General features: G+C 40.8%; 1 protein-coding gene across 1 annotated transcript in view; it reads left to right on the top strand.

Annotated features, from left to right (window-relative positions):
- Positions 1 to 353: 353 nt before the first annotated feature.
- The window catches only part of fam102bb (family with sequence similarity 102 member Bb), a 29,437-nt gene continuing 11,677 nt past the window's right edge, over positions 354 to 18,113 (top strand). The window contains exons 1-6 of the mRNA XM_070554296.1: positions 354 to 620; positions 10,557 to 10,677; positions 12,753 to 12,782; positions 12,987 to 13,103; positions 13,295 to 13,341; positions 15,093 to 15,187. Coding sequence (XP_070410397.1) covers positions 475 to 620; positions 10,557 to 10,677; positions 12,753 to 12,782; positions 12,987 to 13,103; positions 13,295 to 13,341; positions 15,093 to 15,187 — 556 coding nt within the window. The 5' untranslated portion in view covers positions 354 to 474. The remainder of the gene's footprint in view (positions 621 to 10,556; positions 10,678 to 12,752; positions 12,783 to 12,986; positions 13,104 to 13,294; positions 13,342 to 15,092; positions 15,188 to 18,113) is intronic.

The following is an 18,113-nucleotide window of genomic DNA, read 5'->3' on the forward strand; positions in this document are numbered from 1 at the left end:
AACCAGTAAAATTGAAAAATTGGAACACTAAAGTAACACGCAAATTTAGAAGTTTTCAAGGTTTTCTACCAATTTCAACATTCAACTGATGCTGTTTTTCTGGTTCACAAATTAGTACAGAAAATAATTTTAAAGTACTACAGAAATGTATCTCCACATGAAAAAGGAAATATATATATATATATATATATATATATATATATATATATATATATATATATATATATATATATATATATATATATATATATATATATATATATAACGGGTACTTCCAAGGTTTAAGTCAAGCTTTTATTTTGAAATCCCTGCCAGGAAGTACCCTTGCTTAGACTTTAGCTAGCTTTCACCGCTGACGCTCTGTTGTTATCCGTAGCTTCACCATCGCCATCCTCCCAGAAGCTCACACAATGGAGCTGTAATGTCAAAGCCGCGCGGAACCAGAACCTCTCCTTCGGAACACAGAGACCGTGTATGGATTTGATGATGATGAAAAAGAAGAAATTTAAGTTCAGGGTGGATTTTGAGCTGGACGAGCTGTCCTCGGTCCCTTTCGTTAACGGTGTCCTCTTCTGTAAAGTCAGGTTGCTTGATGGCGGGTTCTCCGAGGAGTCTTCTAGGTAAAACAAATCTTTAATGAAGCCACGAAATCTTAATTAACTGTGTTCTGTCATCTGGTTACATCCGTTTTATGGGTTTCACCTGTTTAAAAACGGCTAGTTAATTGCTAACTAGCTGAACGGCTACAACAACATTTTAAAATGAGCTCATTGTTGTTTTTATCAGAGCCCAGTGGTCATTTGTAAGTTTAAAGCCTGTTTTGGATTACTCAGACAAAACTATTGACATTAACTTTTATTTACGACCAAAATGACCACAATGCTACAGGTTAGCAGTTATTAAAGCCAACATCTGGATGTGTTTCTACTTTATTCGGAAGCTAAACTACTTATTTTAGGCTTTGTGTTTGTTCATCATCATTGTTATTATCTCACAAATGTGAACACACCACAGTCTAATTTATTATCTGCCTTTTAGTTTCTGTCAATTTAAAAAACTGAAATATTAATACACCAATGTGTTAGTTACATTAACAAATCAAGACTATATTTAAATAACAACAGTTTGACTGATAATGCATATTTAGCTGTGGTCATAGATTTTGAGAATGGCAAATATTACTGCTTGCAAAGATTGGACCCCTTAATGCTTCATTTTTATTTAATGAAAATTTGTGTTGCCTCATCTTGTCTTCATATTTGTCCGTTCAATGCTTTACATCTATTATTAGTGACATTTGCCAGCAAAAAGTAAGAAAATAAATTGTAAAATATGTAAAAAAAAATTGAATGGTCACTTCAGTAGAAGTAGTTCTTGAGCTTTTTCTTGCTCAAGTCACTTTTTTCCTTATCTTAAAAACTAACTACAAGCATATTTAAAATAATTTTAAAGATGTAAAATGATTACAAAAAATGCATACTTTTTTTTTACAAGATAAGACGCAGCAGATATAAAATGATTTTATCAGCTGAAGCTGAGCAGCATCCTCACCCGTCCCTGTTCACATACTGTAAATGTGCTTGTTGCAAGAAATTGCAAGATGATATTCATGCAAATTCCCCGCTGAGGAAACTACCTACGCTCATTATTCATTGTGACCCTGGAGTAACTGAGTCATGCTCGTGTTGTTGTTGCTGCCAGGATGACACGACCAAAGTCCGTCCTTTTCTGTGCTGTCGCTCATAAAAGCAGATTCTAACAAGGGGACACAAGGCGAAGCATTGTTGTAGAGTGAAACTGTAAGCCCTGCTGCATGTTTAATTATAATAAATATCATGTTTGCTGCAAATAAAGCTGTTCAGGCAATGTAAAATAAAAATAAAAAGTTAGTGCTGGAAGATTTGAAAAAGGCTATCAATTGTTTTATAATAGCTGCAATAGTTTGAACTTAGTTTGGACATTTAGTTTTATTGCAGGATAATGACAATAAAATAAAATTAAGACTAAGAGGTTTTTGTTTTCTTGAACTCTGATGATAAGCTTTAAAGCCCCAGTGTGTGATATTTTTTGCTGTTTACTATCAAATCCTGTGTTTCCTGTTCACAAACTTGTCCTTTTTCACTATTATTTCTCACCAACATCAGGGATGAGCGAGTACACCACCATCTGTATCTGTATCTGTTCAACCATCTAAGTTATCTGTGTCTGTATTCTGAGTGGGCGTGACCTAACCCGGAAGTGGGTGTGGTTTACATCAATACATTATTTTAAGTCTGAAATTGATATGGATTGATCAGAAGTTGCTATGTGTATTGTTTATTTGCAAACTATTTACAGAGCAGCCTCAGAATTGAGATTGAATGTTTTTGATCACAATAGTAAAGAAACTGTTACAGAACAAGTTTTTCAATACAATCAGAACATTAATATTTAAGGAGAGAGAGAGAGAGAGAGAGAGAGAGAGAGAGAGAGAGAGAGAGAGAGAGAGAGAGAGAGAGAGAGAGAGAGAGAGAGAGAGAGAGAGAGAGAGAGAGAGAGAGAGAGAGAGAGAGAGAGAGAGAGAGAGAGAGAGAGAGAGAGAGAGAGAGAGAGAGAGAGAGAATAAAATAAAATAAAATAAAAACAGGAGCGGAGGCAGTGACCAACGCAGCACGAGCCGTTTTCAGTTCTGTCTTGTCAAATGCACCACGTACGTTACGAAAAAGTCACTTTAAATATTAAACCGAAAAAGAGGCGAGCTGAAGAAAGCTTAGGGAGTATTGAAGAAACGTGAGCAACAGTGAAGCAAGCACAGAGAGTTCCGTTACTGTCGGTGTGTGTGTGTGTGTGTGCGTGTGTGTGCGCGCGTGCGTGGATGGATGGGCCGGACGGACTGAGCTTCCGGCTGCAGAGTTTTGTGTGTAGGGAGCGGCGGTCGCTCAATGTGACTGGCCAGTCACAGAGCGTGAAGACAGTCAGTTACCCAATGAGGATTTTCCTTCAGCCCGATTACGGATATTTACGAGTTTTACTCGTTTCATGCTCGTATTCGTCAAAAATGCTTTATCCGTACCGGATACTCATTTCAGACGAGTATCCGGCTCATCCCTAATCAATTCTTAATATTCCTCTGAACTTGAAATTATACATTTTTATACACATAATCTGTGGTCGAGGCTCCATGGTCATCCACAATCTTAAAATACAGTAGCTGTTTAGGGACATACGAGCTCCACGTTACCGTTTGGACTATGACTGTAACCTGAAAGAACCAGCAGAGGGCAGCAGTGTGCCCTGGAAGCATGAAGTCTGCTAATTCAACTAAGAAATAGAAAAGAATAGCTACACCGTTGATCTACTTGTTAGTTTGAATTAAAGACAATTAAATCAAAAGACATAAAATTTGTCAGTTCCTCATCATGTCCAACACATGGAAGCCGCATATGTTCAGATCCCCGCCAGTCATTATCTGGAAGCCAGCCTCTGATTAGTGTCTCTGACTCCCAAACTCACCTCAAGTTGTTCATCCATCTTTTCGTAGAACCAGAACTCCCGATCCGGTCCCAACGTGTCTGTACCAAAGTCCTTCTACTCAAGTCTCCTCTCTTCCCGCAGCCTGCCGTCTCTCCCAACACGCTCCAGTGCTCGTGCGCTAGCCAGTGGCTAATCAGCGTGGTTTTCTTTATCTCCACAACACTCTACTAACAGCGATGTAGTTCTCCACGCATTACAGAGACGCTCCGACTCAGAGGGCTTCTTCTCAAACGTTACCTTTAAACCTGGGTCTCCTTTTGCTGGTAATCCGTGGGAGTTAACGCGCAGCGTACACAGCATCTCCCCAGCTCCAGCTGTGGCTGACTAGTAGCTCGTTTCGCCCATCTCCTCCACGCTAGCTGTGCGCCATGATTAGCTGGTGGCTAAGTCAGCGTTGTTTACTTGATGTCCACAGTAGGGAAGTCCCGATCAGGTTTTTTGCCCTCGAGTCCAAGTCATTTGATTTTGAGAATCTGCCGATACCGAGTCCCGATCCGATACTTTCGATACATAAAAAATAAAGAAAAGGAAGAAACAGTTCCAGAATGTTCCTTATTTTTTATTTAATTACCTTTTTATTTTAATTTCTAACAACGGATCATTTCTGTGAGGCAGCTTGAAAAATCAAGTAATAAATAACATAAATTCTTCACTTTTGGACTTTATTGCAAATATAAAAAGTCTAATATAAAACAGAAAGCACTTCAACTTAAAATAACTGGCAGGGGTCTATTTTGCCTCGGCCCCCAAAATGCTTAGATACGTCCCTGCGCATGGGACGGAGTTTTGAAGATGATCTGAATTGTATCAACTATATAAATACTACATGGTGATAAATTATTGCTTCATACAGGTAGAAACGTGTAGTGAGATAAATCTACCTACATTTAATTTTTTAAGAACTTTGTTTTGTTTTCTTGGTTTTTATTTTCCTGTCTTCCTGTCCTGTCTGTCTCTGATCTTCCTGCATCTCCCAGTCCTCCAGAAAAACTCCAGCCTGCTTCCTTCTTTTTCACCTCACAAGAAACTTTTTAACCAGCAGATCAAATTGATCTATTGACCGCAAAAAAAGCGGAGTGTGCGCCGCGCTGCCCGTGTGCGCCGCGCTGCCCGGCTGCGCCAGCGACGAGCGCTGCAGCGCGAGCGCGTCCACACGTCATGCTCAAATACAGACATAACTTACCAGAGAGAAAATGAACGGATACGAATGACTGTGTGTTAATTATATATTTTTTTGTGACGCCACTTAGAAACTTAGAAAATGTTACTGTGGCCGTGTGCAGAACGCAGCTGGAGTTCATGAATAATCAGCGGTCTGCCTGCCGCTCTCTGCATCTCTGCTCAGAAGAATCCCCGCTACGCTGAGTCCATATAAATAATATAATATAGGTAGAAACTGGATCTTTTTTTGTGCTCCTTCTGGGTGTGTAAGTTAAGGGCATCAGGGGAGCCTGACAACCTTAAAAGAGAACCAAGTTGCTCTCCTGTAATTTGAACCCAGTATCCGAGCCTGGATAAGGGCTTGGATCGGAAAGTAAAGCCCGAGTCCCGATCAGTCTGAAACCACTTGATCGGGGCGATTTCCGATCATGTGATCGGATCGGGACATCCCTAGTCCACAGCGTGTCCCCCACTCACCAACCCTCCTTCTCCAGCCGTGGCTAACGATCAGCCAGCGATTGCTCCATGTAAGCTGGTAGTGGGAGCCAATTTGGTTACATCGCGAGAGATTCCTCCTCTCTGAGTTTTGCTTTTTTACGTCCTTGTAGCATCAGGGCACTTTTGCATCGTTTCCTTTCTTTTTGTGTAGCTAGCTTTTATCAACTCTGTTTCACTGTCTCTGCTCCCCAAAATCTTCATTCATATTCATTTTTAAACCGTTTCAGAGACAACATCTGATATTTTCAACGTTGCCTCGTAAAAATTCATGGAAAAAATAAAAGTTCTTCCACTGTTTCATGTGGAATTGTTGTACAGCAGCTGCCTTTAAACGGAGGACAGCTGTAGTTTAACAGGACATCTGAACCACGCAGCGGGATGAGGAGGATGGCCTCAGCTGGTACTTGACTAACAGGGTTGTGCCGCGAGCCATTGTGCAGGAACCAGAGCAAGATTTCCCGAAGTGGTGTCCATCTGGCTCGGAGTTCGCTTTCAGAAATTTATTAAGCTTCAGATAAAGTCAGCTTTTGTTACAAATCTGCTGGTTTTTTTTTTTTTTCATTTTAAACGAGGCGTAAGGCTGCCGTAACCACATTATACCGCTTTACCTCAATTTGTTTACATTTGTGTTAACTTTATATTTCAGTTTGTTGGTTAGGCTTGTCTTATTACCATGTTTACACAATACTTTTACATTTTTGCACCTTAAAGGCACATTATGGAGGTTTGACGGCCAAAACATGTATAGAAATAATAAATGTCTTCTTCATACATTCTCCTGCAGTGCCCTGGTCCTGTAGAATGAGCCCTGGCATTTTTACTGTGATTGCCTGTTTTTCTGTAAAATCACAGAAAAAGAGAGATGCTCGGGTCGAGCAGGCTGCTTCATGCGCGTTCACGCTCAGGCATCGCCCGTAGCATTTGCTATCCGTAGCTTTAGCAGCAGAGAGAGAGGCAGTGCCAACTCAGCGACTTTGTCGCTGTTCCTAATACCTAGTGACAAATCTATCTACATTTCTGAGGACACTTAGCTACTTTCTGTAGAACTTTCTTCTAGATATTTCCTGCAAATTAGCAACAAAATTGCCATTTTCGCTCTGAACCATTCTTTGGTTTGACGTTGTTTCAGCTGTCATCAAGGATATAAAAGTTACAGATACAAAGGACGTCACTGGTGCTTAGCTCACCTAGTGAGATGTCTGACTCTCATGCAGAAGACCTGGGTTTGATTCTGGATGTGAACATAGTTGTTTTAGAGTTTATTTTTTACATTAATGGTATATTTTTTTACAGTAAGATGCCCAAATTTTTATTTGAGACTCGCCGAACGGCATTGAATTCACAGATAAAAAAGATGTGGGTTCAACTTTCATTTTGGAACAATTTTTCAAGCAAGGGAAGGGAATGATCTGAGCATGCAGGAGGACTGACCCATCTTAAACCTTTGTCGGCTGTGCTGAAGAGAAAGGTACAGAACCACATTACTTAATTAATTAGCTGCGCATTCTCCTGTCCTCTGTCCTCCGGGACACACACGCACGCACACACACACACACACACACACACACACACACACACACACACACACACACGGGACTGTCTCAGCTGTTATTTTCGTTAAGGAGTGTGCACGAACAGCATGCGCGCCTCGTGCATGAGTCTACTATTGAAGCTGCCGTTACGCCTGTCCCTTTAAACTGGCTGTGTGTGTGTGTGTGTGTGTGTGTATGTGAGTGTGTGCAACTTCTGTTTTAGCCTTACCTCTACCTCTTATGTGAGCTGTTTTTAAGTGAGTGCAAAGTCAGTTTATTAAAACTCAGTTTCTTTTGGCTTGTTCGTCTTCTTCAAATTTATGCAGAAGCTTTTTTTAAGCAAAGCGTAAATTCAGCTCTAATGTATTTCGTGTAAGCCTAGATGAACAGATTGGAGTTGGTATGGTGAGTGAGTGGGAGACAAGAGGACACCAGCGAAAGTGAGGCCATCTGTGGGATCGTAATTCAGCCCACGCACACAAGCCTTTCTCTTTCATTTTGGCTGAGAGGAGGCTACGACTCACGTGCAGTTTAACCTCCAGATGGAGGAGAATGGAAATGTCTTCTAGCAGTCACGTTGACGCATACCACTGCTGTCGTTGTGACCCAAACATGAATCTATATACAATAATTCTGCTTTTTAAGTAAGTACCTTTGAGAAGGGATGAGCTGGGAGATGTTTTAGTTGAGTACTCACTCAGTTTCAGGGGTTGTTTTTTATCAGTGCCTCAAGTATGAGTATAGGAAGGGAGATTAACATCTAATCCTGCACAATAGATCTGACTTGTGTGATGGTGACACAATCAATCTTTTATTAAACGTTCAACTTGGTTATCTCTGAACAGCTTATGTTGTTGCCCACACGTTTCACACTACTACATCTCACTTGAAATAACTAGTAGTATAATAAACCACAAAGAAAAAAGATCCACACTGTTGAACAAAAAGTATTACTTATAAGTCCAGTAGCAACAAAACCAGGTCACCAGCAGTCTGTGATTTTGTAGCCTCCTTTAGCTCCTTCAAACTAGTGTAGGCGATGTTCGCTTTGGTTTTAGCTCTTTGCTTTGCCTCCAAAGACATTACTCTCTTACTTTTACTTCCAAGCTCAGCCATGATGCAAACAGAGAAACAAACTTCTTTTTTTTTCTTCTTGTGTTTTTTTTTTATTGACGATCGGCAAACTGAAAATGCTGACTGCTAGCATAACAGCTAACAGCCGTAAAGCAGATAAAGAGCAGAGTGCACATAAACCCACTTTTAAAGGAATAGCTTAAAGTGTTAAAAACTATTTAGTGTTACTTCAAATAGTTTTATCATGTCTCTGATCTTTTATCAAATGTCTCTTTGATATAATCTGACGTAATTTTTCTCTGTTGTACAGTTAAAGAGTTATGATGTCACGGGGAGTTAAAAGACACACTCCTGAACTTTGCGGCTTTATGCTCTCTGTCGCCCTCTCAAGGCTAGCATAATAACGTCACAGTCAAAAAAGGGCAAGTTTGTTGGCTGTTTTCCAACTCGTTCCCAAACAAACACATTAAGCGGTGTTTCAGCGTTGGATAAAGTTTTATCAGGACTTTATAACAACTTTATGCCCGACCAAACACAATTACCCCGGTGAAATAATTTATTGCTTACCTATTCATTAGCAACACGGCTAGGCCAGAGTCCGTACTAAATGCCGTTCCTTCGGTGGATCTGCCATTGCTCAAGTCTATAAACTGCAGGTCTACCACAGACATATATACGTAGACACCCAGTGGACTGGCGCTGCCATAGTGGCCGGCCGCCATTTTGGATGGGTCTCCTTTTGCCCCCAGATTCATTTCTACTGAGGAAGGTGCTGGATGTAAAAAATGGTGACCAGCTTGTTATTTGTTACAGGAGAGTCTTAAGTAGAGTCAAATACGTCCAGACTATGTTTAGGAGACAGAAGAACCAAATTAAACGGTTTTATCCAACTTTTACATGAATATTATAGATTTAAGGTCACAAAATTTTCTCCCTATTCAAATATGGTGACCAGCTTATTATTTGAGGGTTGTAAGTAGAGTCAGCTGAGTCCAGGTTATGTTTAGGAGGTAGAAGAACCAAATTATACTGTTTTATTACACTCATATGACTATTATGGATTTACACCAGGGTGACAGAATTTTCTACCAATAAAAACGAACAGTGAGTCCAGGCTGCTGTAAGGATGCAGGAGAAAATAAAGAAAAAAGCATTTTGAACATCCAACAACACCCGCGATCCGTTAGAAAGTTCAGCAGATAGTTTTGTATTCAACATAAATTACATTTTCAGTCAATGCAACATTTATCAAATGCTAGAAGAAACCGTGAAGCCCAAAATCTCCGCTGGAACAATTGTTACGCAGTTTACATAAGCGCTGTTCTTCTTCTGTTGTTGTAAGACCCATAAAATGAGAAAGTTATTAGCGCCCCCCACAGTCACAGATTACGCTAGGTCACAGATTTTGCTCTAACACCGGTTCAAACTCCCATCGAATTGGTGAAAGAGTTGCATGTTAAAAATAACACTAAACTACAATCTAATAGCCAAGCTACTACAACTAAATAATTATAATACTAGAAGCTTTTCTGGGACTCTGACACAATGTTAATGCTAACTACAGCACAACTCACTTGCGGCTAATCCGAGCCCTGACTGCTTCAAGGCTGGTTGAGACGCGATGCTTCTATAACCTACAGCCACAGAGCTGCTACGTAGTACTTTCCTTAGATACGTAGCGACGTTCTCGTTAGCCATTGGCTAAAAATGGCTCAAAATAAACTTGTTCTATACTTTTGAGCTGAAGAGGGCGCTAGACTGACGTTTTTAGACAGAATTTAAAGTTTTCAAAGAAATTCAATTCAATTCAAAAATACTATATTAATTCCAGAGGGAAATTGATTGCTGTAGTAGCTCAGAATAAAAATAATAATAATCAAGTCATCAAAGAGTTGTTGTATATCACAATGGCTGTTGGCAGGAAGGATCTCCAGTAGCGGTCAGTGTTGCAGTGAAACTGAAGAAGCCTCTGACTGAAGACACTCTTCTGTTGTTGGACAGTCTTGTGAAGAGAATGCTCAGGGTTGTCCATAATCTTCTTGATTCTCTGGAGAATCCTTCTTTGCATTATCTCATCCAGCGATTCCGAAACTGCCGAAACTCTGGCTGAGTCCTTGAAAGGGCTTGGAGTTCCTCCATCTTGTTGACCAGTGATCTCATGTTGCCCATTATGATCGATGGAAGAGATGGTTTGAATTTCCTCTTTCTCTGTCTCCGTTTTGCTCCCGCTCTGCACCCAGGCTTCTTGCATTTTAGCTCATTTGGGATTTGTGGCTTCAGTTGAGGTATTATTTCAGCCTTTCCAATGTTAATCAGCTGCTACCGATTGTAAACAGCTAGTTGCCGTGGTTACGCATCATAACAAATGCTCAAAAAGTGAAAAAAGCTATAAAATAGCAGTAAAAATCCTCCAAGCTTCATAGCACCAGAAACAGAAAAGTAAAGTGTCCAAAAAATACATTTTTTCTTGAGAAACTAGAAGAAAAAATGCCCAAGAAAAGGCAAAACTTACATATAGTCAACAGAGCTACTCCAACATGCAGCCGCCCAGAGCAGCGCAGCTATTCAAAATGCATCAAAATGCTAAAATTATGACTATACAACAAGTCTACAACACTATTAGACACTCATTTATACTTGTTATCAGCTAAAAAAAAGTTGATTTTGATGTGACTTGCTCTTTAAGAACCCTGCGTTCAACCCATGCAGATCATTTCTACCCTCTCCTAATGCCTGACCTTTGAGGTGGTTGTAATTCTTGGTGACTTCTTGTTCCAGGGAGCAAGTGCAGGCCAACTGTGTTCGGTGGAGGAAGCAGTTCACCTTCCCATGCAAGATGAGCGCCAGTGCAGGAACCGGTGTCCTGGACCCCTGTGTGTGTCGTGTGTCTGTCAGAAAGGTAAACTGTGACTACAGATGGAGATTATGTGTGATATGAGTCTTTAAAATTGTGCATCAAAAATGAGTTTCTTGTTTTTGGTGCAACGTGAGTTCCACGTGAAACCCAAACTTACATTTAGCAAATACAGAAGTTGAATAGATTTATCAATGCAGTGTTTTGAATGTGACTTTCATTTTACAGACAGCATTTAAAAACACATAATGAGTAGGCCTTTGTCCATGAATTTGTTTGATATGTTTTTATGGAATCTGCATTTTTAATTAATCTTGCTTAAATTTAAAGCTTCTTTCTGGATTTTTTTCTACGAGTATTATTCTCATGTTGTGTTCTCATATATTTATATTTTAGAGACTTACTTGTTCGTGAAAAGTTCATCAACTCTGCATCAGCAGAGGTACTCCTTAAATTTGAAGCAAGTAACCGGTAGTCTAACACTATTGGTTAGTTCTGGTCAACGCTCAGTTTCCTATTGCACGAAGCTCTGCGGGGCAGGGGGTGTGCTTAGCAAAAAAGTTAAATAAAGACGTATTGCTTACATTTTATCACAGTACATGATAAGATAATCACTTTTACAGATTTCTGACAAATACTGAAAGGGGAAAACTCCGGAAAGCAGCTTTAAGGTAGAGCGTACATTCTCAGAAAAAGATCTTTCAGCAAGCTACTTTTTGAAGAAATTGCAATTCAAATTTCCAACCCCATTTGTTCAGGCTCTTCCCTGGACTCATAAAATCTGACAGTTGCAAAAAGTAGTACATCTCCATACACAACAGATATTTTCAAACAACCATAAAAACATACCATTTAGACCTGTTGTTGGCACCTTTTGTTCCATAATTCCTAGCATAGTGCAGCTGTGTAACCGTGTAGTAATTTGATATACTAGCTAGGGTGGGTTTGTGTTTTTATGGTGAAAAAAGGCAGATTTTAAGCTTTTTTGGTTTATTTTTAACTTCAAAATGACAGCAGCTGAGTGCCACCAACAATCTGGTAAAAAACCACAAACGGGTAAAAAACTTCCAGAACCCACCCCACCCTCAGACTTTCAACAAGGAGTTAGACATTATTTCAAAGCATTTTGACAAAGGTGTTTATTACTGTGTACACAGTTATAGTGAATTATTGACTGGCATAAACCAATGGAATCACTGCAGTCCCAGCTTTCTAGTGATGCTCAACACGTATGTAAACAAGAGTGTTGCATAAAAGATGCTAATTCGACTTTCAAGTTTGTAATGTTCCATCTGCATAGGCATAAAAAGGCTTGTAAAAACAAAAGGGACCTGCGAAGGGCTCGGTCAATCACTGATGGTCGATACATTCGTCCAATCCACCAAAACGTTCCCCAAAAAGAACAGAACATGTGAAACAGCTCCTTAACTTAAATGTACAAATGACTCAGCAGTAGCAGCTCAGGAGGTACAGTGGGGTTTTTCAGTAATCGGAAGGTTGCAGGTTCGATCCCGGCTCCGACCAGAGAGCTGCTCTTGTGTCCTTGGGCAAGACACTTAACCCGTCTTGCCTGCTGGTGGTGGTCGCCTTTGTCAGTGTGCCCCAGGGCAGCTGTGGCTACACCGTAGCTCATACCCACCAGTACTGAATGGGTGAATGACTGGTTGTGTTGTGAAGCGCCTTGGGGGGCTGTAGAACCCTAAGAAGGCGCTACACAAATACAGACCGCTGACCAAACCGAACGGAACATTCCGTCTGTTCAATTAGGCAGCCCGACTCTGGCTTCGCTTCCTATTCAGCTGCTTTGAGCCAAGAACATGCGAGTCGTAAACCTAAAGGGGTATGAGCGGGGGTGGGGGGAGGTCTAGAGGGCAGTTTGGTGGAAGAATCAGGATCCGTTCATTAAGAATGGGACGTCCATAATGAATGGATGAGGTTTTTCTGGGATTGTACATTTAAGAGGAGATGCAAATGAATCCTTTCTCTGACAAAAACTTTTATTGGTTGCCATCGGTAAGTTAAGAGCTTTTCAAACAATGTAGTAAAATGCTCCTGCTTCACTTTAAACATCCTCTTTACTGCTGAGCCTTTAAGAAATGTTTTTTTTTTCTTCTTGTCAGGAGCTCAAGGGTGGAAAGGCATATGCAAAGGTAACTCTTGACCGCCTCCCCTACCAACCTCAGACATTGGACTGGAGCTAACAGATGGTCTTCATGGCCTGAAGTTTGCCTCTTTATCTCATGTGTTTTTTAATTGTTCACTGAACCCTTACTTATAGAGGAATAAAAGAAAAAAGAGAAAAGACTGGTCTGCTGAGAAGAAGTAGTTTTAAAAGGTTGTTCCGTCTCCTTCAGCTTGGTTTTGCAGATCTGAATTTAGCGGAGTTTGCCGGCTCAGGAAACACCACTCGGAGGTGTCTGCTGGAAGGCTACGATACCAAAAACACTCGTCAGGATAACTCCATTCTCAAGGTAACGCCGGGTTCTGAGTCGTTTCAACCAGGAAATACCATGATGTTGATAAAGTCTTTTTATAACTTCACTAAAGTGAAATGTGCACTAGAAATGTTTTATAATAAAAAAACAACAATCATCCAGGTAATCAGATCAACACCCAGCTTCCTTTCTCCTTTCATTTAAATGCTTTGATTCTTTTTAAACAGGTTATCATCGGCACACAGCTGATGTCGGGAGATCCATGTTTCAAAACGTAGGTTTCATAAATCTCTAACTTCTCACAGTTAAAGTATTTTATTCTGCATTTCAATTCTGTGATTTGATTTACAGGCTTGTCACATATTTAAAACAATATAATGCAACCATGTTTAAGTGCCATTGTTACAAAAATGGCTGTACGACACACGAGTCCATCATTTATTTACCTCGATTCTCATTTTTGAAAGTTGCAAACAGGATGGCGTCAACTTTGTTTTCTGTTGTTTGACAGAGTTTGTAGATTGATGCGAGTGTTTTCCTGTGGTGAGACTTTGGACAGTAAGATCAAAAGCTGAGACTATTTTTATCATTTGGATAAATCTAGTGGTTCTGGTTTGCTAGTGGAAATATTCAGTCAGTAAAAAGTGAGTTGTTAAAATGAGAAAGGCTTCTTTACTCATGATCTGACCTAAAAAGTTGTGTGTGTGTGTGTGTGTGTGTGTGTGTGTGTGTGTGTGTGTGTGTGTGTGTGTGTGTGTGTGTTAGCTGATTCTCATTCTCAGCTTTAAAGGGGCATTATGGAGGTTTGACGGCCAAATCATGTATAGAAATAATAAATGTCTTCTTCATACATTCTCCTGCAATGCCCTGGTCCTGTAGAATGAGCCCTGGCATTTTTACTGTGATTGCCTGTTTTTCTGTAAAATCACAGAAAAAGAGAGATGCTCGGGTCGAGCAGGCTGCTTCATGCGCGTTCACGCTCAGGCATAGCCCGTAGCATTTGCTATCCGTAGCTTTAGCAGCAGAGAGAGAGGCAGTGCCAACTCAGCGACTTTGTCGCTGTTCCTAACGTCTAGTGATGAACCTAGCTACATTTCTGAGGACCCTTAGCTACTTTCTGTAGAACTTTCTTCTAGATATTTCCTGCAAATTAGCAACAAAATAGCCATTTTCGCTCCGAACCGTTCTTTGGTTTGACGTTGTTTCAGGTGTCATCAAGGATATAAAAGTTACAGATGCAATGAATGTTACTAGAGTGTAGCTCACCTTGTAAGATGTCTGACTTTCATGCTGAAGACTTGGGTTCAATTCTGAGTGTGAACATAGTTGTTTTAGAGTTTCTTTTTTACATTATTGGTATTTTTTTTACAGTAAGATGCCCAAATTTTTATTTGAGACTCGCCGAATGGCATTGAATTCACAGATAAAAAAGATGTGGGTTCAACTTTCATTTTGGAACAATTTTTCAAGCAAGGGAAGGGAATGATCTGAGCATGCAGGAGGACTGACCCATCTTAAACCTTTGTCGGCTGTGCTGAAGAGAAAGGTACTGAACCAAATTATTTAATAATTAGCTGCGCGTTCTCCTGTCCTCTGTCCTCCGGGCCACACACACACACACACACACACACACACACACACACACACACACACACACACACACACACACACACACACACACACACAGACACAGACACAGACACAGACACACACACACACACACACACACACACACACACAAGGGACTGTCAGCTTTTATTTTCGTTAAGGAGTGTGCACGTACAGCATGCGTGCCTCGTGCTCGAGCCTACTATTGAAGCTGCCGTTATGCTTTTGACCTGAGGGGGCAATCGCGAGCATAACAATTCAAAAGTCCGAAAAGTCCCTTTAATGGTCTGATTTTAAAGGTTTTATGAATTTAACAGATTTTTTGATACTTAATTCTAAACTTTAATCATCCTGACTCTGATTTGCTTTCTTCTACAAGAGAATAAAAAACCACCTTGTTCTCTCCTGTGTGAGCAGGCCCCCCTCCACAGCCACAGTGATCGGAGTCCCTGGAGATGGAGAGAACCTGCTGGAGGAGAGGAAGGGGGGAGACTCCCAGAAAGGTTTCTCTGGTAAGAATCATCCCCCTGCATCACACTCATTGCCCATGTCCTGTTGCCTTCCTGGGAATCTGAAGATGTCTGATAGATCACATTTTACTGAGGTTTTGTTACACTTTCATCTGTCTGGAATTAATTTAGTGCGCTTCAAAAAGAATATTGCCAGCCTTTTAGTTTGCTGCTGTATAAATTTCATTTGCTGCTAAAATAATTCACACATTCTGCTGATTTATATCATTTTTTTAAGATTTAATGGGTTTTCCCATTGGTGTAGATTTGCTATTGACATTGGTGGGGACTTATAAATCTGCCCCCCTCCTATTTTGTGTTGTTGTTTTCTCTTTGATCCATCATTAAACACTAAAGTACTGATTCCCCACATACAATATTCTACATACTTCATTGTAATGTTAAATGTTATTGAAAAGCTCTTGTGTCACCAACATCTGAATCAGGGATGTCCCGATACAACTTTTTCACTTCCGATACTATACCAATTTTGCAGCCTTCAGTACTGACCGATACCGATATCAATCCGATACGATACAAGCACAAGTCACACATACTTTTACCTATTTCGTAGTGTGGGTGTATGAAAGGCTTGATCAAGTGATATTACTCAATCAGAGGAAAAAAAGGTCAGCAACCGTAATTATGAGAAAATAGCATTTTATTTTAACAATCGGTTACAAAAATTTGAACCTTAACAGACTGCTTATATCGGAGTTTTTGGATGCAGTCGGAAGTAATCCGATAGAGTGTTTTTGGGCCAATATCGAATTACTTCCGATATCGATATTGGAACGGGACATCCCTAGTCTGAATGGACGTTAGACTCTGAGAGAGAAAGAGAACCATGATTAACATGGTTAGTTCTCCTCTCTCAGAGAAAGGTAAATCATCTGATGAGCTACAGATGTTTATTATACATTTATATTTATTTATAAATAAAGCTTTGATTGATTGATGTTTACCTGCTGTATGCTGAGCACTAAAGCCTAGCTCTGCCAATACCGTTATTGTGATTGACTCATTTCATTAGCAAACTTAACTTTAAGTGACTTACACGTTACTTTGTAAAATAGCTCCTTATGTCCTCAACCTCCTTCTTTTTTCTTTTTGCCTCAATCCCCATGTAGACTCTTATTTTGAATAATTCAGTCAGACAGGATGTGGTGTACAGCGCTTTTATTGTGATGACTGGAAGTGTGTGGTTTGGTTGTCGGGGAACTTGACTGCTGTAATATGAATTGACGGTGGAGCCTCTCGAGTTCATGGCTGCTTTTATACAGTTAGCGTCGTCCTCTCAGGACCCTTGGGTATACTCACTCGCTTTTGGTCCCTCACGTCGCAGTGCAAACACAGGAGTCTAGCATACAACTGAAACGTTTTTCTTCGAGCTTTGGCGCTGCTAACAAGCGGCGTAGACTGCCAACTCTCACGCATTGAGCGTAGGGCTGGGCGATAAATCGATAATTTATTGTTATCAAAATTTCTGACTATTATCAAGATCATTTTTCCCATGTCAATAAATTTGATAATAAAAAATGAAGATGTGCGTAAGTTGGCAACGCTCATGTCCCTTTATGAAGCTGTACCACCTTGAGTCACGCAACATCAATCCATCCATCCATCTTCTGAACCCGCTTTGTCCACTTAGGGTCGCGCAGGGGACTGGTGCCTATCTCCAGCAGTCAATGGGCAAGTAGGCGGGGTACACCCTGGACAGAGAGTCAGTCCATCACAGCGCAACACAGAGACACACAGGACGAACAATCATGCACACACACACACACACACCTAAGGACAATTTAGACAGACCAATCAACCTAACAGTCATGTTTTTGGACTGTGGGAAGAAGCCGGAGCACCCGGAGAGAACCCACGCATGCACAGGGAGAACATGCAAATTCCATGCAGGCCGGGAATCGAACCCAGGACCTTCTCGCTGCAAGGCAACAGCTCTAACCACTGCGCCACTGCACAGCCCGAGTTACGTAACAATATGACTGAATCTAATACATGTGACAGCCCCATCTAGTGGACAACGTTTGTTTCTGCACGTATCTGTAGTTATCGTCCATTTATCGTTATCGAGGTTGATTTTAGCCATATCGCCCAGCTCTACTTGAGCGTGAGACACACACATTTGACCCTCTTCAACCCCCCCAACCCTTTCTGAACCTCTAGGGTAATGATCAATGGCTTGTTGTTTGTTAGCCGAGGTGGTCAAATTATTGGTGGGGACTATATGGTCATTGCTGGATGTTGGTGGGCACACGTCATCTCCGTCCATGCCAAATCTCCTCCCTTGTGTTTTAAATCAATAAATTCTCATTATGCTCTGTGTGGCTGCTGTTTGCTTTTTGAGTCATATCTCTGCAGTTTCATGCAAGTTTCTAAAACCCCTGTTCCTGTTTATGTAGATGATCATCCTCCAAATGTCTCTCTCTCTCTCTCTCTCTCTCTCTGTGTGTGTGTGTGTGTGTGTGTGTGTGTGTGTGTGTGTGTGTGTGTGTGTGTGTGTGTGTGTGTGTGTGTGTGTGTGTGTGTGTGTGTGTGTGTGTGTGTGTGTGAGAACACATTCAGATCCTTGAGAGTAGAACTCTTTCATGTATAATTTAAACTTGCTCTTTCAGATGAACTACAATCTGTTCTGACCAGCGGGCTCGCACGTGGTTAAAAATAGGACTCTGTCTGGGGGGTTGTGTGCCAGCAAGTGTATAAAATGTGTTGATGTGATGATGCGCTCGTCCAGAAGCACCTTTTGGGTGCAGGTGTGCTTCCGCTTTAATCTGGATGGTTTGGTTTTTAGGAAACAGCTGTGGTTTTATCGTGTTTTGTGAGACTGTGGAAGGAGAAGACAAATGTTTTATGGTTATGAATCTTTGTCTGTAGGTATTCAGTCATTTTACCAATGGTTTTAATTTTCTCTCCT

This window comes from Nothobranchius furzeri, chromosome 8, assembly GCF_043380555.1.
Source record: "Nothobranchius furzeri strain GRZ-AD chromosome 8, NfurGRZ-RIMD1, whole genome shotgun sequence".
NCBI lineage: Eukaryota > Metazoa > Chordata > Actinopteri > Cyprinodontiformes > Nothobranchiidae > Nothobranchius > Nothobranchius furzeri.